Genomic DNA, 18,009 nt, shown 5'->3' with positions numbered 1-18,009 from the left:
TTGATTGTAAAGTAGCCACCGAGTAAACCTCCTCTAAACAAACCCAAAGCCAGTCTAATGCTGCAGCATGTGGCAGCTTTATCACAGCAATAAGAGCTGATAGACTGTTCCTCACTGAGATTACATGCATGATGGAGATGTGTGCAGCCACACATTCGCCATCATCACGACGACACATAAAACAGCACCGTTGTAGATGTCAGATTCCTGTTCTACAGTGCTTGTAAAAACCATGTGGAATGTTTTCAAGGTGGGACAGTTCCAGCCGTTCATCCTGTTCAGGGTCACAGAGGGCTGGAGTATATTGCAGCATGCTCCCAGAGAGAGAGAGAGAGAGAGAGAGAGAGAGAAAGGTTGTGGATGCTGCAGACAGGTCAGACACAGGCCCAGCACACGTTCAGATTCACATGGAGTGAATCTGTGTAGAATGATCTTTTAAGTATTTGCATGTACATCTCTTTAATTTATGATTTATGATAAAAATGCAATGAGCAAGTTGTTTAAACTGCTTTTTTTCTCTGTTCAGTTGTTTTTTTATGCATATCATGTTGCAGGTTTTTTTTGTGAAAATGCTGAAATGCTAACTGAAACATTTACCAATATGATGAATGGAAGTAGGAACTAAACAGACTCTAAATAAAAGTAATGTTTCTGTTAATGGTCCAGGTGGAAATGAATAATGGAAACAGAGCAGGAGGTTTTAACACGAGCCAGAGCTGCACTGGGACGTGTTGCATGATTTAGCTTTAGAAACTGCAGGGAAACTGAAAGTTGTGTTTGTGATAGGATGGGAGGAAGCCCGGATGATTTTAAAGTGTCTGATTAAAGGGGTCATATTGCATAATTTCAAAAGGATGTTGCGTGTGCAGTGCTAGCCGGTGCAGGTGATAATAAAGTTGGTCTGAAGTGATGATGAAAGAGTCAGGCTTCAATACAAGCTCATCAGAAATAAGCAACACCTCTCTAACATCAGATTAATCTCTATCCGACACCGCTCAGATAATCTGGTGAAGAGGAGAGAAGCCCCGTGTCTCGGCTGTAAATCAGTTACTTACATTTTACAGGTTTGGATAATTTGGTCCTGATTTTGCAATCATCAAATCTCTATCCATACATTCCTTTATCTGTCTAAACACTCTATTCAACCTAATGTGTCCATTTTGATCTAAAAGCTATTTAACATTTAATTTCCCTGTTGGCCAGACAATGTGGGAGGAAACCAATCCTAGATTCAGTGGGGGCCCCAGGCAAAGAAGTCCCCTTGCATACAGATTCATGGTAGATGGTAGACAATTTACAGATGTCCATACACACAACTCAAATATGCACTGTTGTGGATGCTGCTATTTACAAATGTCTCTAAACATCTCAAATGCAGACAGGATGCGGAATATATAATTTGCAAATTTACAGATATTCATTAAAAGCCTCACATGAAAGAAATAGGTAGATTTTAGCTAGAGTAGAGAGGAGGGGGTAGCAAAGCACTGTATGTTGTCATTTTGAGAGGTTTAAGGGGATTTATAGTTGTGATAACAAAATGTGTCATTATGAGAGGTGGAGATTTGAACTTGCTTGCTGGGAGGCGACAGCGCTCACCAGTGACACACTGAGCTTCACAGAGCTCTGGATGTTTTATTCATGTCTCTCGGTGAAGACCGAGAAATGCCCAGACATAATGAGCAGCAGTCGCACACATGAAAGTTGGCTCTTGGCCTACAGCGAAGTCGTTACATGAAACCCAGATAATTACAGTAAATATCTGACAGGTCATTAGTGAAGACGTGACGTCATGACTGATAATAATCTTGGAAACATAATGTTCCTTTTTGACCAATTCCTATGGCTTCTCTCAGGACACATGCTGTCACATCTTTATGACGACGCTTCCATGACACAAATTTCCTTGTTTTCTCAGAAACATGCGAAGGGGTTGGGGGGTCTTTAGCAGATGACCATAAAAAGAGACAACTGCTGCTGAGATCCACAAAATGACAACAAAGAGATCCTGAACAAACACAAAGAGACATGATACCAATGCAAAGAGACACACAACAACAACCACAAACAACAAAGAGACAGCAAACATATGCAGAGATGAGAGAAAGAGAAAGAAAACGTGAAATGACCACAAATGAGGTTTATGTTTCTTTTAGTCTGCTGTCTTGCTCTTCTGTTAAGAGCCTGTTGTTCCCCATTATCTGTCCATATATATAATAACACACCTCCTTTACCCAGAGGTGGGAAGTAACAAATTACATTTACTCATATTACAGTACTGTATTTCTGTAATTTTTAGTATGTTTTTTTTTTTGAAGTATTTTACTTCACTAAGTATCTGTAACTGAGTAAAAAAATGTTGGTCTGAATTGAAAAAAGGCCTGATGCTGCATCAGGAGAACAGCGTCTGGATTCTTACTGAACACAACACATAACAAACTTGAGCGTACAACAGTAGCGAACAATAGCGAGGTGTGTTACTCCTGGGTCAAGCATCTCAGTAGTTTGAAGTAGTAGTAGTAGTAGGCCCTTTCACCTCTTGTCCTTTTTGCACAACACAGGAAAGAACCCCAACCCCAAGTAATAAGTAGCCTACTGTAACTAAGTCACTTTTTATTACTCTTTTTACTCTTTACTATTTTTTACAGTACAGTACTTTTACACAAGTACATTTTTAGACCAGTACTTTTACTTGTACTTCAGTAAAATTTCATCAAAGTCTTGGTACTTGGTCTCAATACTCTTTCCACCTGGAAATTTGGAATTACTGGAAATAATTAACACACTGATCCCCTGCTGACTTAATCATGTTCTGCATCAATGCCGTCGCTGAACATCACAATGAACAAGAATCTGAAATCCTGGTGGTGCACAAGGACTTGTTTTAAGCTTGATGTCTGGTTAAGTTATATTTTATTATAAGACCTGTTTTTTAAAATTCCAAATAAAAGAAAATTGTGAAGATTTCTTTATGTCGCCTTAAAGGGATACTTCACCCAAAATCGATACTTCATCATCACTGTCATGCCAAGGAAGGGTTTGGAGAACTTTCAGAGTTATCAAAACGGTTTTGGAGTTTTGGGGGTGGGGGACTCCAAATAATGCTTTGCAAATAATGCAACTTTTTCATGTTGCGGCTTCAGGACACTTGGGTCAGTATGGGTGAGCAGTATGGAGGTATTTGGATGTTTCAAAGTGTGTGTGTTTGGACAATTCAAAAGTGAGCACTATGCCCCGCCATAATATGAAAATCTTTTGTCAGCCAGATTTTGGGTGAAGTATCCCTTTAAGATAGTAACCCTGACCTCCTCTGACTTTAATAACCAGACAGTGAGTTAACTTTGAGTGAGTGAGTGAACTTTTCCCTGTCTAGCTGCTCAGGGTAGTTTCATGGAATGAAGTTGTCTGCTGGTGTGTTTTGTCCCCAATGTCTGCTGCTCTGAGGGCACAGTGGGAGTCAATCATCCTGACGTGGCACAGAGGACGTGCACATTATGTAATTAAAGCTTCAGCTCTTGGGGGCACAGATGATCCCTGAGCCTCTGTGGTTCAAATCCTGATATGTAATGGGGGTTGGAAGTCACAGCAATGAAAAAAGAACAAAGAATTACAGAGAAAAGGAAACCATAAAGATAATTAGTCAAATTGACTGAGCAGGGCGTACATGTTAAAATCAAATATCAATAAGATAAGAATTATTAATCCGAGCATGAACAAGACAAACCTAAAGAAAAATAAGTGAGACAAGATAATAAGTTATTTTGTGGCTTCAATCAATACTTTGAATAGAACAGGTTCATTAGTGTTCAAGGTCTGTTCACACTATCATATGGGGTACTAATTGCTATGCAATATTGATTGTAGACCAGACAGACATATGAGTTTCTGTTTGGAATTGCAAATACATCTGTACTTTCCCCACAAACTCCACCAGAGAAGACCAAGTGTGGGCAAAAAGTCAATATGCAATGATAGTGTTCATTAGAAGTGGGATATTGGTGCTGGAATCTTTCTTTCTCTGAGAAGTTCTTCTGTCTGCAGCTCACCGGTGCTATGATGAACTGACAATTCTGAAGTAACGTTTTCTCTGTCTATTTTCTGTTGCTTGGACATTGAGGGCTCTATTTTCGTAAACTAGCGCAGGCGCAGCGGATCAGGCCTGCGCCTCGCCTTCGCTTCGCCAACGAGGCGTGTCCAGGAGCAGTTTGCAATTTTCCTTCGAAGCGCAGCGGGGCGCATCCCGCCTACTTCCCTCCCACCGGCGCAAATGGCATAGAGGGAGGAGAGAAGGCGTGGAGTGGGTTTGACACAGCCGAGTCAGATCTTCACCAATCAAATGAGCTCCTCTCCTCGCCTTTAAATCCGCCGCGCGCGCGAGGCGCACGTTTGATTTCACCGTGGAAGAGGGAGGCAATTGACTTGGTGCGCACACGTCACCAAGACCTCACAGGCAGGTTTCCACAGTTCCAGGCACATTTAAATGGAATTAATAATCACAATAACCCCTATTTATTGTAACACATACACGTTTATCTATATCGATTGTCCCGTCACACTGATGACAGATCAAAGGCTGTCGGCATGCGTAATGGAAACTCAGCTTGACTGAATTAACACAGATGAAAGATGAGGATGGATTACTGCTGTGTTGACACTACACACTGTGCCGTTGCGATGATCTGCTATATTTATTTATTTACTTATTGATTTATTGAGCCGCATCGTCACGCGACCATAACAAATAAAACTGAAAACAAATAAACTATCATCTCTCACAGCAAGTGAGACGGGAGGAAACTGATGTTCTGGTCCGGTCCAAGCTGGCAGTGTCCAGTCGCGCGAACAGACCTCACGGGCTGATGATGCAAAAGTAGTAGTGGGAGGAGGTTATGATGTTATCCAGGTTTGCTCTGACATATTGAGAGCTGTTGCCCAGTAAAAAAAAAAAAAACACACACACACACACACACACCCCTTTTCCATTAATAAAGACACTCATATTTAGTAACTTATATTTAAACCCGTGTGCACAGTGTGTAGTGTCCACACCTGCTCTTGGGACATCCACGGCTGCTTTTTTGTCCCTCCCTGGTTTCATCTGTGTTACTGAAATAATCTCACTCACCTGTGCACTTTCTGCTGCTCTCATCCTTCTTAGAGGAGCTCATCAGCTTGCAGTTGAAGTTCTCCTCCCAGTACTCAGCAAACCACACGTTCCTTCTGTTGTTCTCCAGAGTCCGTGATGTGAAGTATGCATCGAACCCTGAAAGGGTCAACAAAACAAAGGAGGTTTGCTCATTAGGCTGTAACAATCACAGAGCAGATCATGCAAGCAGTAAAGGTGACAGCAGCACTCATGTGTGAAGAAACAGAACAAACAAGATGTGCTCCCTAATGTAAGATTGTTTATCTGCTCGTCTGTTCTGCACTTAAATCATTGCTTTTATGCAAATACATCCAAAGTGCTCTCAGTGACAAGTTCACTTCTTCAGGAGTGACTTCAATCTGCAAGTACTACTATAATGAGGCAAATAACATGTAAACATCAGTGGATCATGACAAAGCTAAGTTTGGGGGCCACTTACAGTAGATGCTCAAACAAACATTAAAGTCTAAAAATGTCTTCTAAAGATGTTGAGTCAGAACCTCAGGAACAGCTGCCAGTTAACCCAGTTCAAAAACGCTGCCTTTGTGCATCACTGCCCAAACAGATGCCAAGCCAAGACAAAAAACAAACCCTTGCATATGGCAATAAAAATTCTTGGCAAGGAAAGAAAACTCCACAGGGATGAATAGAACGGCATCTTGGATCACCAGAAGCAGCTCTATACATATAACCTATGCACAAAATACAAAGGGCCCGGAGATGTGGAAGGTGGTGTGTAGGTTTCTAATCACATTAAGAGATTATCATTAACTGTAAGGATAAACAGACTTCAAAACAGGAAACAGGTCAAAAGCAAAAAAGGGGGGGAAACAAAACACAAGACGAATAATACAAGTTTTAAAATCATGTGGAAAAGGAAAGAAGATCAATATGAAAATCATTATTCTATTCATTAGTAAGGACAGTTGAACACGAACCAAACAGAAGAAATGTGTTATTTTCTGTAGGGGATTATGGTCATCATAAACAGTGATGGGAATAACAGCATTATAAAATAACGGTGTTATTCACTCCGCCTTTTCCACATGCCACTGATCTAAACAGCTGATAGACGGAGCGTGTCGCGGAGCCTGTCTGACTGAGTGAGTTGGTTAGTGCAGTAGATAGATGAACAGGGGGTTAGGGAGGGAAGTCAGAGTAATTTGACATATTTGAACACAATATTTACTTGTAGTAACTCTTTCTTACTTTTGGGGATAGTAACTAACTAGTAACTATATCTAATTACTTAGTAACGTGCCCTCTACTCAAGCAAAGTCAGAGAGTATGCTAAAGCTGGTACATCAAACACCAAAAATATATTTCAGAGGACAGAGGATATCAAGTTTCCAAGGTATAGAATACGTGAACAATAACAAACATAAGTCCTTGAATCCAAGAGCATAAAGCCACACATATAAAGTCACATACTGTAAAGACAAAAGCTTGAGAATGGTTTCACGGATAAAAAAATATCCCAGTGTGTTCATACGGCACACAGCCAAAAAAAAGGCAATACTGTCGGTATAGAAGTGAGTATTTGTTTCATTTGGATTTTGTCCACACAATCAGAAGTGTTTTATATGAAAACATATTTGAACCAGATTCTGGACAAATCTGAACATGATCATAAAGCCTGATCCATGGGTTGCTTTCATGATGCATTAGAAATCAAATCAGAATTACTATTATTTGTTCCTTTTTGACAGTCTTTTCTCCTCCAATCTATTACTCAGAGCCTCACAATAGTTGGTGCCACAAATTGAGTTATGATGAGGGAACACTTAATCATCTCCCTACTCTACCTTTAAGCTTTGTCTTGCGAATGACAGGCAGTCAAGCTATTTCCATCTGTCACTGATACTGGTGAGATATCCTTGACATCCTATGATGATGTCACTGGCGTATACATTTCAATAATTTCAGACAGGCTGATAGTAGGATCTTGACCTCCAAGTTCCTTTGCTTGGAGTTGGTTTGTGAGGGAGGTGATGGGGTTCAAAGACGACATGAAAGGGCTGGGGAGAATAGGATTGAGGACAAGAGGGTAAAACTTGAAAAGAGTCCATTACAGTCAGAGTTCTAATTCATAATTCACTCAGTGATGTGATCTAGCTGCAAGACGGGATGATGCCCTTTAGCGCAGAGTGACTCTGGGAGGGAAGATACTGAGCTAGTGGAGCCTGAAGATTTCGGCCTTTTTCTGCCAGGGGCAGATATTTCATCTGAAGGAATCTCACTCTGCACAGCTCTCATGGCCCACTCTGTATTTCTTTTGCATAAGCAAACAGGGTGTGTTAAAAAGTGCCTCTTTTTGAGTATATAACTGTACCATGACCTTTTTTTGTCAGGTCAACTGCCGCAGCCCTGTCAGACAACCTCAAGAATCTGAAGACCTCATTTGTCATTTGTAAAAAACATTGCTTTATCTTTTGCGCAGCATCTTTCTGAGGACATCAGATTGTTTTGGATGTTGAAGAGAGAGAGAGACACTTTCGGTCACCCATCCGAACAGGACAAGAAGTCACCACTAGCCTGGATATTTTTTTTATAGAAAAGTCTTAGAATGATCTTTAGCTAAAGGTGTATTCAGACATGTTGCTTGTTTGCTTTCTCCTCCAAGATAATGTTGTTTTTGCAGATCATGGTTTTCGCTGAAACAAAGCTCAATATGCAACCATGAAATCAACCTGTTTGCCTATGGTTTTGGAGCATCATTTCATTTTGGTCAAAAAGATTGTGGTGATGAGGACAATTCGAGTAAAGCAAGGTAAGAGCGATGCTTTAACTGGAATTTGAACAAGTCTATGACTGTCAGAGACCACAATTGTAAATGGGAAGTCGAACTGTTTGCTCTTCACAGTACAAACTATTACATTTATCTCTGGTTACAATCTTCTTTCTGACCAAGTTTGTTCCTCAACTTGCTCCCCACAAGGATCGGTGCTTTTGTTGCTTTTGAGCAGGAGTGCCATTTGGGACCATCTTAGGGATCGTCCATACGAACGCAGGTATTTTTGAAACCGCGTGTTTCTCTGCACGGTTTGGCCTTTCATCCACACGTAACCGCAGTTGTGGGCTCCTGAAACCGGAGTTTTTTGTAACTGGAGTCCAGGGTGAACTTTTTTCGAAAAGTCCGGTTTCAGCAGTCATGTGTGGACAGGAAAACCGAGGAAAACTGAAATTTCACACTGTGCTACGGTAAAAGTTGTATCCTTGGAGACTTGAGGAGCACTCTAGATGTGACCGGCTAACGTGACAGCGATAAGTAACTCAACTTTGCTGTCAGTGCATATGAAGGAATCTGCCCAGTCTCAGTTCGCCATTTTTGTTTTTCCGGTATGCGCATGACATTGTTTGAGGCAGATTTTGCAGTTTCATGTTGACAGAGATATTTTTTATCACACCGGGGGTGTGGACGGGAATTTTTTTTTAACCGGGGGCCATAAAAGTTCGGTTTCAATCAGCAAAGAAAAAGAAATACAGTCTGAGGGAAGCGCTGGAGCCGTGGAGAGATTCAAGACCGTCACCGACAACTAAAGCCTCGACTGGTAACAAGTATTAGGGCCGTTGTAGTGAGCTAGCTCGATGCTAACTTCGGCTAGTGGTAGCGGTTAGCATCCGCCACTAACACCTGCTTCCCAGCCCACCACAACGGCATAACAACACGGAGGCTCCCGTTGTTGGTGAATGGTCAGCTATCAGCCCACGGCTCCAGCACTTCAGACTGTATTACCAAAGAACAAAACTCCAGACTCTACCTTTAAAGAAATGGTCATTGATTTTAGAGGCTATGTGCACAAATAAAAGGTTATATCCATTAAGGGTCAGACAGTTGAGTGTGTACAAACTCTGAAAAGTTATTGACGTAAAACCGCACTTTGAAGTAAATTGTGAAACCATGTGCAAACAGGGACAGCAGTATTTGTTTTGTTTGAGAAAACTGTCCCATTTTCACACTGACAAAACCCTGACGACCTTATTCTGTCGTGCTTTTATTGAATCGATTCTGTTTCTCTGGTGTCAGGGATTGGAAACCTATCTTTAAAGAACAGAAACTCTGTGAATCAAATTGTTAAATGGTCTAGTAGGCTGATTGGTGAGTCACAGCTTAACCCAGTGTCCCAGTACAACAAATGCTTACAGCGGATAGCTGGCTTGACTTTAAATTATGACTCCCACCCTTTGCACAGTAAATTCCGGCTTCTTCCTTCTGGTGTACAAAAGCACAGAACAAAGTGACATAGAAAAAAGCTTTGCTCCAACAGTCATCACTCACATGAATGTCTCAGTTGTAGCAACATGACACAAATGACAGAAGTAACATGTACAGTATACAGTATATTGCTTTATTTTTTATTTGTAGTTTTAATGATGGTTGGAACCTTAGGGTTGTGCAAAGCATCCAGTATTTGTATTTGTATTTGTTGAGGGAAAAAAAGTATTTGTATTTATATATGTATTCGAATAAAATTCAAAATAGGTATAAAAATCCAGTTTTTTGAGTTACACTTGTAATCATTCATAAATCCAGAAACAAACGAGGTGAATATAAACAAATGAACTTGTCACCCCCGTGACTTTGATTGACAGGCGACGAGACCTGCGCAAAGAGGGTGCGCAGTCTGACGGAGAATGACTAATAGGATTAGCACTGCGGGGAAACGTAACCTATGATGGATTATCTGGTCACGATGGATAAAATTGAACATGCCAGCTTTGTCGAGCACATCTTCAGCTTTAAAAAGAGGGTAAGCTTGTAATTTTATTCAGTGTTTTAGTGGGTCTTTTATTGATGATTGTCCGTATTTTTCGGCAGTCAAAAATGACTTCCGGGTTTGTTTGTGTTGAGTGAGCAGGCTTGTTTAAAACTTTAATGGGGTAAAAACTGCATTTTTGTTCTTTGCTTTTGTTTATATGACAGTATAAATTTTTTTGGTAGTGAAAGAAGAGGTGTACAGATGGTACATATATGTTTAAATCACCTTCGTTGTTGACGTGACGTAGCTTGTGGGCTGCCGTAGTCTGACATTTTCAGTGACTGTGAAAAAACCGTAGCACCTAGAAACTTCTTTTTTTTTCTACATGTTGCCGAAAGTGTCCTTAAAAGGTCTGTGTTGAAGTTTTCATTACACCATGCCTACTTTCGTTGTATTAAGGACGCCTTTCATGTGTTAATTAATTTGGGGCGCCGGCGTCCCAACCACCAGAGGGCCTGCATGAACAGGGTAAACTACACCTAAACCTGACCCCCCCCCAGTTTTACAGTTTCAGGGTGATTTTCCCGCCACCCTCTCAGTCTCTCTCTGTCTGTCCATTCTCCACAGTAGAGATGTGAGGAGAGCTGAATTGATAAAAAATGTTGACATACTACTCTGAGTTGCCTTCAGTTATCACTGTGAGTGAGCTTAACGAACAGGAGTGAGTCATGCCACAAGTTCTTTGTGGACTTTCCTTTTTTTTTGCCCTGGGTATTTGCTGTCAGGCTTCATACTGACGGCTTTACCTTATTGCTGGAGGTTGTTATAGGGCACTGTGCAGTCTGAATGAATGAACACCTGCTGATTCTTTGAAACACTGAATGTACCATAGGTGACTTCTACTGCTCCTTTAAATGTGACCAAATGCTCTAATTTGCTCACCTCTTTGTCAATGCATGTGAGACTGTGCCACATTGATTTACATCTGTAAAGCCATGTTTACATCAGTCATGTCATGTTGTCATGATGTTGTCATCTGGCTCAGCACCCTACTTTGCATGAAGCTGCCTGTTTCTTCTGATATTTTTATTGTGCTTTTTATCATGGTCAAATTGCACATGTTGTACAGTTTACTATTGTTGGTTAATTGATGATTAACCCAACAACATTCTAATGTTAATACACTGAGCAAGGATGGGTAATCTGATGATTATAGATGCTTCACAGATGCTCTATTTTTCAGATGAATGGAACAGATTGTGTCATTAATGGTGCTCTATTTAGATCATTGATTTTTAAAAAGTTAAATTGCTGCTGACTAATAAACAGCTGATCTTCTCACTGCAGTCTAACTCTCTAACTCCTACTTCTGGTCTTAATTTGGTGTAGCAGCACATGTACAAGTTCTCCACATGAGCAGAACAAGAACAAACTTCACCAGCTGCAGTCCACCGGAGTTGTAATCCATCCACAGGACGAGAGACCCGCCCACATAAATTGGGATGAGCCAGGCCTACCTGGTTAGCAGAAACTCATCTGAATATCAGCATGACAGAAAAATATGATTTCACAGACTTCTGGTCAGGATTTTCAGAATAAATCTGAGCAGAGACAGTTTACATAAATGTGTGTGAGCTGGGCAAAGACCTACTATTCAAAACAAAACTTTTTTTTTTTGCCTGATTTAGGTAAATTATTTTTCATCTAATTATTTTTTCTTATTTTTTCTATCGTGCCTGTCTGAGCCGTGGCTCTCCTGCAAAGTTGCATCTGTTATTTATCAGTTGAAACAAATCATCTGTGCATCTGCTGCATCACTTATGCAGGATTTTCACCTACTGTGTACCTCTACAAGTGGAGCAGTGGTGCACCAGAAAGGCTCTGTGGATGCTAAAAGTAGGGCGAAGCCATGACTGACAAGCAGAGCCTGATATTTCAGGCCCAGTCTCTATGGGCTGCAGAGGGACAGCTGTGCAGCTACAGTATTTAAAGACGTATTTCTTTCTTTCATTTTGAGATAGCTTGTAATAAATAAAAACAGAAAAACTCACTAGCTATTCTTAATGTATAAGTCCGACGTGTGCTGTAGAAGCTTACAAGTGCTAACAAATATATGATACATACAATAATACTATATAGAAATTATAATAATTCTCTAAGTGTTTAGCAGTCTATGTGCATCTCCTCTCTATCAGTCCTATAGAAGAAGCTTATTCTCTCCTCAAAGCTACATGGAACAAAAGGAAAGACATTAAATTGTGTCTGAGTGAAGGGCAGATTATTCCTGCGGCATCTCCCCGCAGCTTTAAAGAAAACTAAATTAGAAATGTCCTTGTAATTACTCTTTGGAAAGAAGCATTAGTGGAACAGTATGCAGGGCATACATTTGGTAAAAAAGAAAAGAAAAAAAAAAGGTGGGGGATTCAACAATAATTGCAGCTGGATGTAACCTCAAGGGCGAACACAGTGTTTGATCTTAATTTATATGAATCCCTGATGGGACTTAGCCTACTTTATGGAGCATATAATGTCAGATCTGAGTTTGTCTCCGGGTCCTGAGGAGAGGCTGCAGTGCCACTGAACAGAATAACAACCACCCCCACCATTGTTTGATAAACACAAAGAACAGACTGTTATAATAATGTGCAGCACGACTCAGGTTTCCCTGCTCTTGTTTAGTTATTTAGATTTCCCCATTGTATGTATTAGAACGTCTTCAGATCTGTCAGTGCACAGAAACTGACTCATACGTGTGTGTTTCTGCAAGGCGCACAGCCCTTATTATGAATAAATAAAAAGAATATTTTTCTATTCATGTGTCATTGACCTAAAGGTTCCCTGCCCACATGGGCTTACAAGACACTATATTATATAAACCCTTGAGGCAAGAAAGAACAAAATGAAAGTAAGTATGGTATGCATGTTTGAAATATATTATATCCAATGAAACTTACACCATCATACACGGTTGAAAGATATTAACCAAAATGGTTAACATTACCTGAGATAGCTCCTGGTTAAATGTAATGTTGTAATGCAAAAGAGGTTCAGGTGAGTTTGACCACCTAGATGTTGCCATCAAACTTCTCCCAGATCACAGACTTCACATATGTGATGTGCTAAATGTCATCATCTTGATAGAGCACATCCAAAATATGCAATATACAACACCACTGTTGCACAGTTCAAACATTACAAAAGGTATCATGCATGACAGGAAATAGCCCCAACTGTGAGCACCTTTAAATCCAGGTTAAAAACATTTCTCTTTTCATGTGCTTATAGCTGAGCTCTTTTTAAAAACTTTAAACTTCATCAATTTTCTTTTATTCTACTTTTTGATTCTTCTTTGCTCCTGCTGTGTTTTTGTTTTTATGCTGTTCTTTTTAAATGTTTTGTCTTAATGAAAAGCACATTGAGCTGCCTTGGTATGAAATGCGCTATATCAATAAAGATGCCTTGCCTTGCCATAAAGAAGTAAAACAAAATGTCTAGTGTCAGATGTGTGTGGAGCAATGAGGAGACTGAAACCTTGCTGTCAGATTTCCATCATGTTTTCAACATGATTTTCCACAGTTTGACCTTTGACTGCAGCTCTGTTACTGTAATGACCTCATCTTCTTCTACAGTGGGTTAATGGCAATGACATGGAGAATGAGCTCCACCATATGCTTATCTCCTTCACCCAGTCAACTCATGTTCACATAGCAGCACCAGCAGTGGAGGGACATCACAAACAGATTTCACTCATCTTTGGTTGTTGGTTGAATTTGTATGGAAAAGTGACTGGAGATATGGAAAAGTTTTAGAGGGCACAAATGATTTTGATTACAAACAATAGTGTGTTTTTTTTCATTAAAATTTGGAAGGCTCGTTACCCAGAATCCTTCACATGCTCTGCAAAGGGCTGAAACACAACATTGTAAAGGGCAGTTGGTCAAAAGCATGACTGAACATTAATTACTTAGAAACAAATACACACCGGCCGTGTTTTCCATCGGTCTTGTGAGTGAAAACTAATTTAGAGGCTTGACGATGTAAGCCCACTGCCCTCACCTTTGGAGTCAGCCGGGTGCAGCATGTTGTTAAAAATAACTGTAACTGCCCTCAGCTGTAACGATTTCCTAATAAGCAACACTGCACCAATCCATCCATCATTACTGCAGCCATGTGCGTCTCCAAAATGCTTTTCCTGCATACCCAAACACTGAAGATAATAGAAAAGCTAATTACTGAAAGTGGGTCCACTATGACAGCAGGATTGTTTTGAGAGCAGCGTTTGAACAGGCCAGGTCACACTGATTTTTCAACCTAACAGGTTTCCTTTTTTTTACCACTGCAGTGCCAGGATCACCAGCATGCAATGGCCTGTTGCTGATGGTGAGAGCAAGGAGGGTAACATTAGCTTTCTCAACAAAGTTGTGGTTGATGCTTTAAGATTTTACTAATTTCCACACCACAGAACCTGAAGATTAATAATTTGGCATCCTAATTTGATTTACGAGTGTTTTTCTGATTAAGTCTAATCATTGTGTGCCTCCCTTTAGTTGAAGCCACAATAATCATGTGATGATAGCATTTTGTTTTGCTCTGTAACAATGCCTGTTGCTGAGTCTGACCTGCATTCATTCATTCATGTGACATATACAACTTTGACCTTTTATTTAGTGACAGCCTCACATTAAACATGAAATATAGAATATAATACTGTATTTACTTATGAATAGAAAATTATATAACTATATTATAAACACAAATGTATGGACCCTGCACATCCATGTCCTCCAACGCATATGTAGTACTGTTGTAGTTACGTAGGAGATGCTATTTATCAAAGCTGCCAACACAGATCAAAGGAGAAACACAGCAAATGTTGTTGTGAGAGAAAAGAGGCTGTGCTGTCACTGCAGCCTTAGTCAACCAGACACAGAATTACACTTCCTCACCAAATGTGAAAAATATATAAATATTAAAGAAATATATTTCCCAAAATTTGAATCAATAACAAAATGTTTTTTAAAACTATCAGGTGAGGAAAAACTGCCGATCCTGCTACAGTAGGGGAAGAACCAAAGAAGAATAATAAATTAGTAGCAGTCTATGTTTCTGCCTGCCATAGACTGAGGGACAGGGAGTGACACTCGTCAGCTGACACACACATTTGTTGTTTGTTGTTTTGTTCTTTGTTTTTACAGTGTTTATACATTTATTTCTAGAGTAATCACAACACTATACTGTAGATGTTGTTTTCCTTTCTTGATTATTATTTTTAATTCCAAACGCTTGCTTTGGCAATATGTATAATGTATGTCATGCCAATGAAGCCATTTGAATTGAAAACTTGTGACAGAAATAATGAGGAACTCCAAACAGTGGAAAGCGAAGGTTAGTGGCCTCCACTCTCCCAGATTTGGTTGTACTGTTCTCGTTCACTGAGAAAGGCCTGACATTTTCTGGGTCAGGGATTTCACAGACAGCGCAATGTAAAGAGTGCCAGACTATTGTGACATGTTATCTCAGCGAATTACTGCTGCCACACAGTTAACCACTGCACAGACAAAAGACAAAACAGATTTTCAGGGTCAGGTACTGTGATGTGAATTTGTGGGGCAGACTCTGTCACAATAATGCTGTTTGCCTTGGGTTTGTTATTTGTCTTTTTGTTTCTTTCATTTTAATTTTATTGTGGAGTCAAATTGTGCATTTAGATACTGAATCAAGTGGGCCACTTCGAAAATGACTGAACAGACTAACGTTTCAACACTGCTGCATCTTCATCAGAATCAAATGAACAATTTTTTGACTGAAGCGCAAGAGTGCCTTTCTTAGATTGCATTTAGTTTTATTCTTAAAGAAATGCCAACATTAGAGCAAATTATGATTTATTCCCAGCTGAAAAAGAAACACAAGAACTGATCCAGCCCCTGATTTTAACAGACCCTGGCAACGATTTAAAAAGTTAAAAACTGCAAATGAACAATGTTGTTTTTAAAGCAGAAGTAAGTGATATATTTGTGTTAATATAAGTCTTAAATAGTTATATCTTCCGACAGCAATCACTTACATAGAGTGTTTGGACCGAAACACGGGTCTGTCAGTCACTCTGCTCTGCTCTGAGCCGAAGAGAAAACATTTATCGTATCCTACAGTTTTTATCCAATGAGGAGAGAGAACGGCATGCAGGGCTGTGTGTGCAGCCAAGGGACGCCGTGAATGTGGTGACGTAGCGACGAGGACTGTTATGGTGCGTTCAAGGAAACTCGTATTTTTCCGACCGTGAAGTGGTACCAGTTCGATCTGGTACGAGTTCACCGGTCGGAAGTTACGAGTGGCCGTTATAGTGACTTTCACCGGTAAAACAGGTCGGAAAAACACGAGTGGGTTGCCTGAAACGCTACAAAGTCGTAAGTTGTGACTTGAAGCTGTAATTTACGATTTCAAAAGCCTGCCTGGAACGCAGCATTAGCGAAAACGACCGGACCACTTACTTCTGCTTTAATTCGTAAACTGTAATTGACTCAGCTGACCAGTCAGTAATGAATTTGAGAAAGATAAATATAAACATCTATTATTAGACACTTTGTTTCCTGTATTTCTTTGCTTAACATTACTACAGTACTTCAGATTTATAATCTAATTGCATATAGAGGGAAAACAGATACTTTTATTGGATTTTAATGGATTGATATGATTTTATACCAGGTTGATCAGATTAAGAAGCGCAAATTCATACTGTATATAGTTTTGTATTGTTGTAATTGTTGTCCATGAACAAGCTATTAATCACATAAGAGACAGGAGTCAGGAGGAGTACCATCTCATACTATTGGTGCTGCCTGTAATTCATTATCTTTTCAATACTGCAGAGTGTCTTTAATACACCACTGGAAAAAGTAAAAAAATGAAAAACGTGGCAGCTCGTCCAAACTGCACTGTATTGGTTCCCTCACACTAACCTGACACCACTTTATTACATCTCTCACCACAAAGTAAATATTTTATACTTACATTACTGACATACTTATATTTGGGTAAATGGTGTTGATGCTAAGAGGTAGCAAACCACTCAGGGTTTATTACTTCTCATTTTCAACATTTAGATGATTGTTTTTTTGGTCCCATCTTGTACAAAGGTCGATATCTAAGTCCTTCGTCAGGATGTTTGTATGTGATGTCACAACAAAGTAGTCATCACTTTCAGTCACACCCTTAGCCGAAACCACGTGGACCCACCATTCAACACTCATCAAGATTTGTTTAGATTTGTTTTAGTGTTTACCTAAAGAAAAAAAAGAAAAACTGACTGATCGTAAACCATATGGTCCTGGTAAAACCTAAATGAATGCTGCTTTTACACCGCCTAACAATGTGCAGCAGGAAAAGAAGAAGAAAAACAGTAATTACAGCAGATACACACAATACTATATTGTACATCAGCAGAGTAACAAGTGAGCATCACCCCAAGTTATTAAGCTAGACTTATGTGTGTCTGCAGGCAGCCGAGCTGAGTGGAGCTGTCACTTTGACCCTGTGATTGCGGTAACTAATCAGAGTGTCATTTGGCACGGTACGTTTCCTCACAGACCTCAGGTAATTGCTGCACATGCATAATGAAGAAGGCTTTGAAGAGAATCAGGAGGAGTTTCCTCTGGTCTCTCTGCTGCCCAGCTATTGATGTAATACCCCAGCTGAAATCTTACTTTAACTGCACCCTCCTCTCTCTCTCTCTCTCAATTTCAATTTCAATTTAACAAGCTTTATTGCCATGACTGTTAATGCAATATTGCCAAAGCATTACAACAATGGGATAAGAACACATAAATAAATAAATAAATAAATAAACAAATATATAATACGTAATAATAATAATAATGAATAAACAGTGAAAATATAATTTAGCAGGTAAAACTCAACAGGAGCAGGAGCAGCTGCTCATGTCTTTTTTTATGGCACTCATTCACATACTATATTGCTGCTTCTAAAGCAGTGGCCCTTCGTTCTCCTAATAGATGACAGAATTGGTCTTGGTCTGAGAGTTGGGTGGAGTTTGGTGTTGTGTGTGAGATTCTAGTGAATCTCTGTGTTCTGATGTGTGTGTATGTGTCACAGTGCAGCAGGAAGTGCTGCTCTGTCTACCTGTCTGTGTGGACAAAGCTGACAAAG

The 18,009-nt window shown here is 39.9% G+C and overlaps 1 protein-coding gene across 2 annotated transcripts in view; it reads right to left on the bottom strand.

Annotated features, from left to right (window-relative positions):
• grm7 (glutamate metabotropic receptor 7) overlaps positions 1-18,009 on the bottom strand; it is a 304,574-nt gene that overhangs the window by 96,763 nt on the left and 189,802 nt on the right. For both annotated transcript variants that reach the window (XM_085776778.1, XM_085776777.1), the window contains exon 5: positions 5,126-5,263. In XM_085776778.1, coding sequence (XP_085632904.1) covers positions 5,126-5,263 — 138 coding nt within the window. The remainder of the gene's footprint in view (positions 1-5,125; positions 5,264-18,009) is intronic.

This window comes from Trachurus japonicus, chromosome 5 (assembly GCF_045865225.1).
Source record: "Trachurus japonicus isolate A0001 chromosome 5, Traja_1.0".
Lineage (NCBI taxonomy): Eukaryota > Metazoa > Chordata > Actinopteri > Carangiformes > Carangidae > Trachurus > Trachurus japonicus.
Note: the sequence above shows the minus strand (reverse complement) of the source record. Positions and strands in the feature narration are given on the sequence as shown.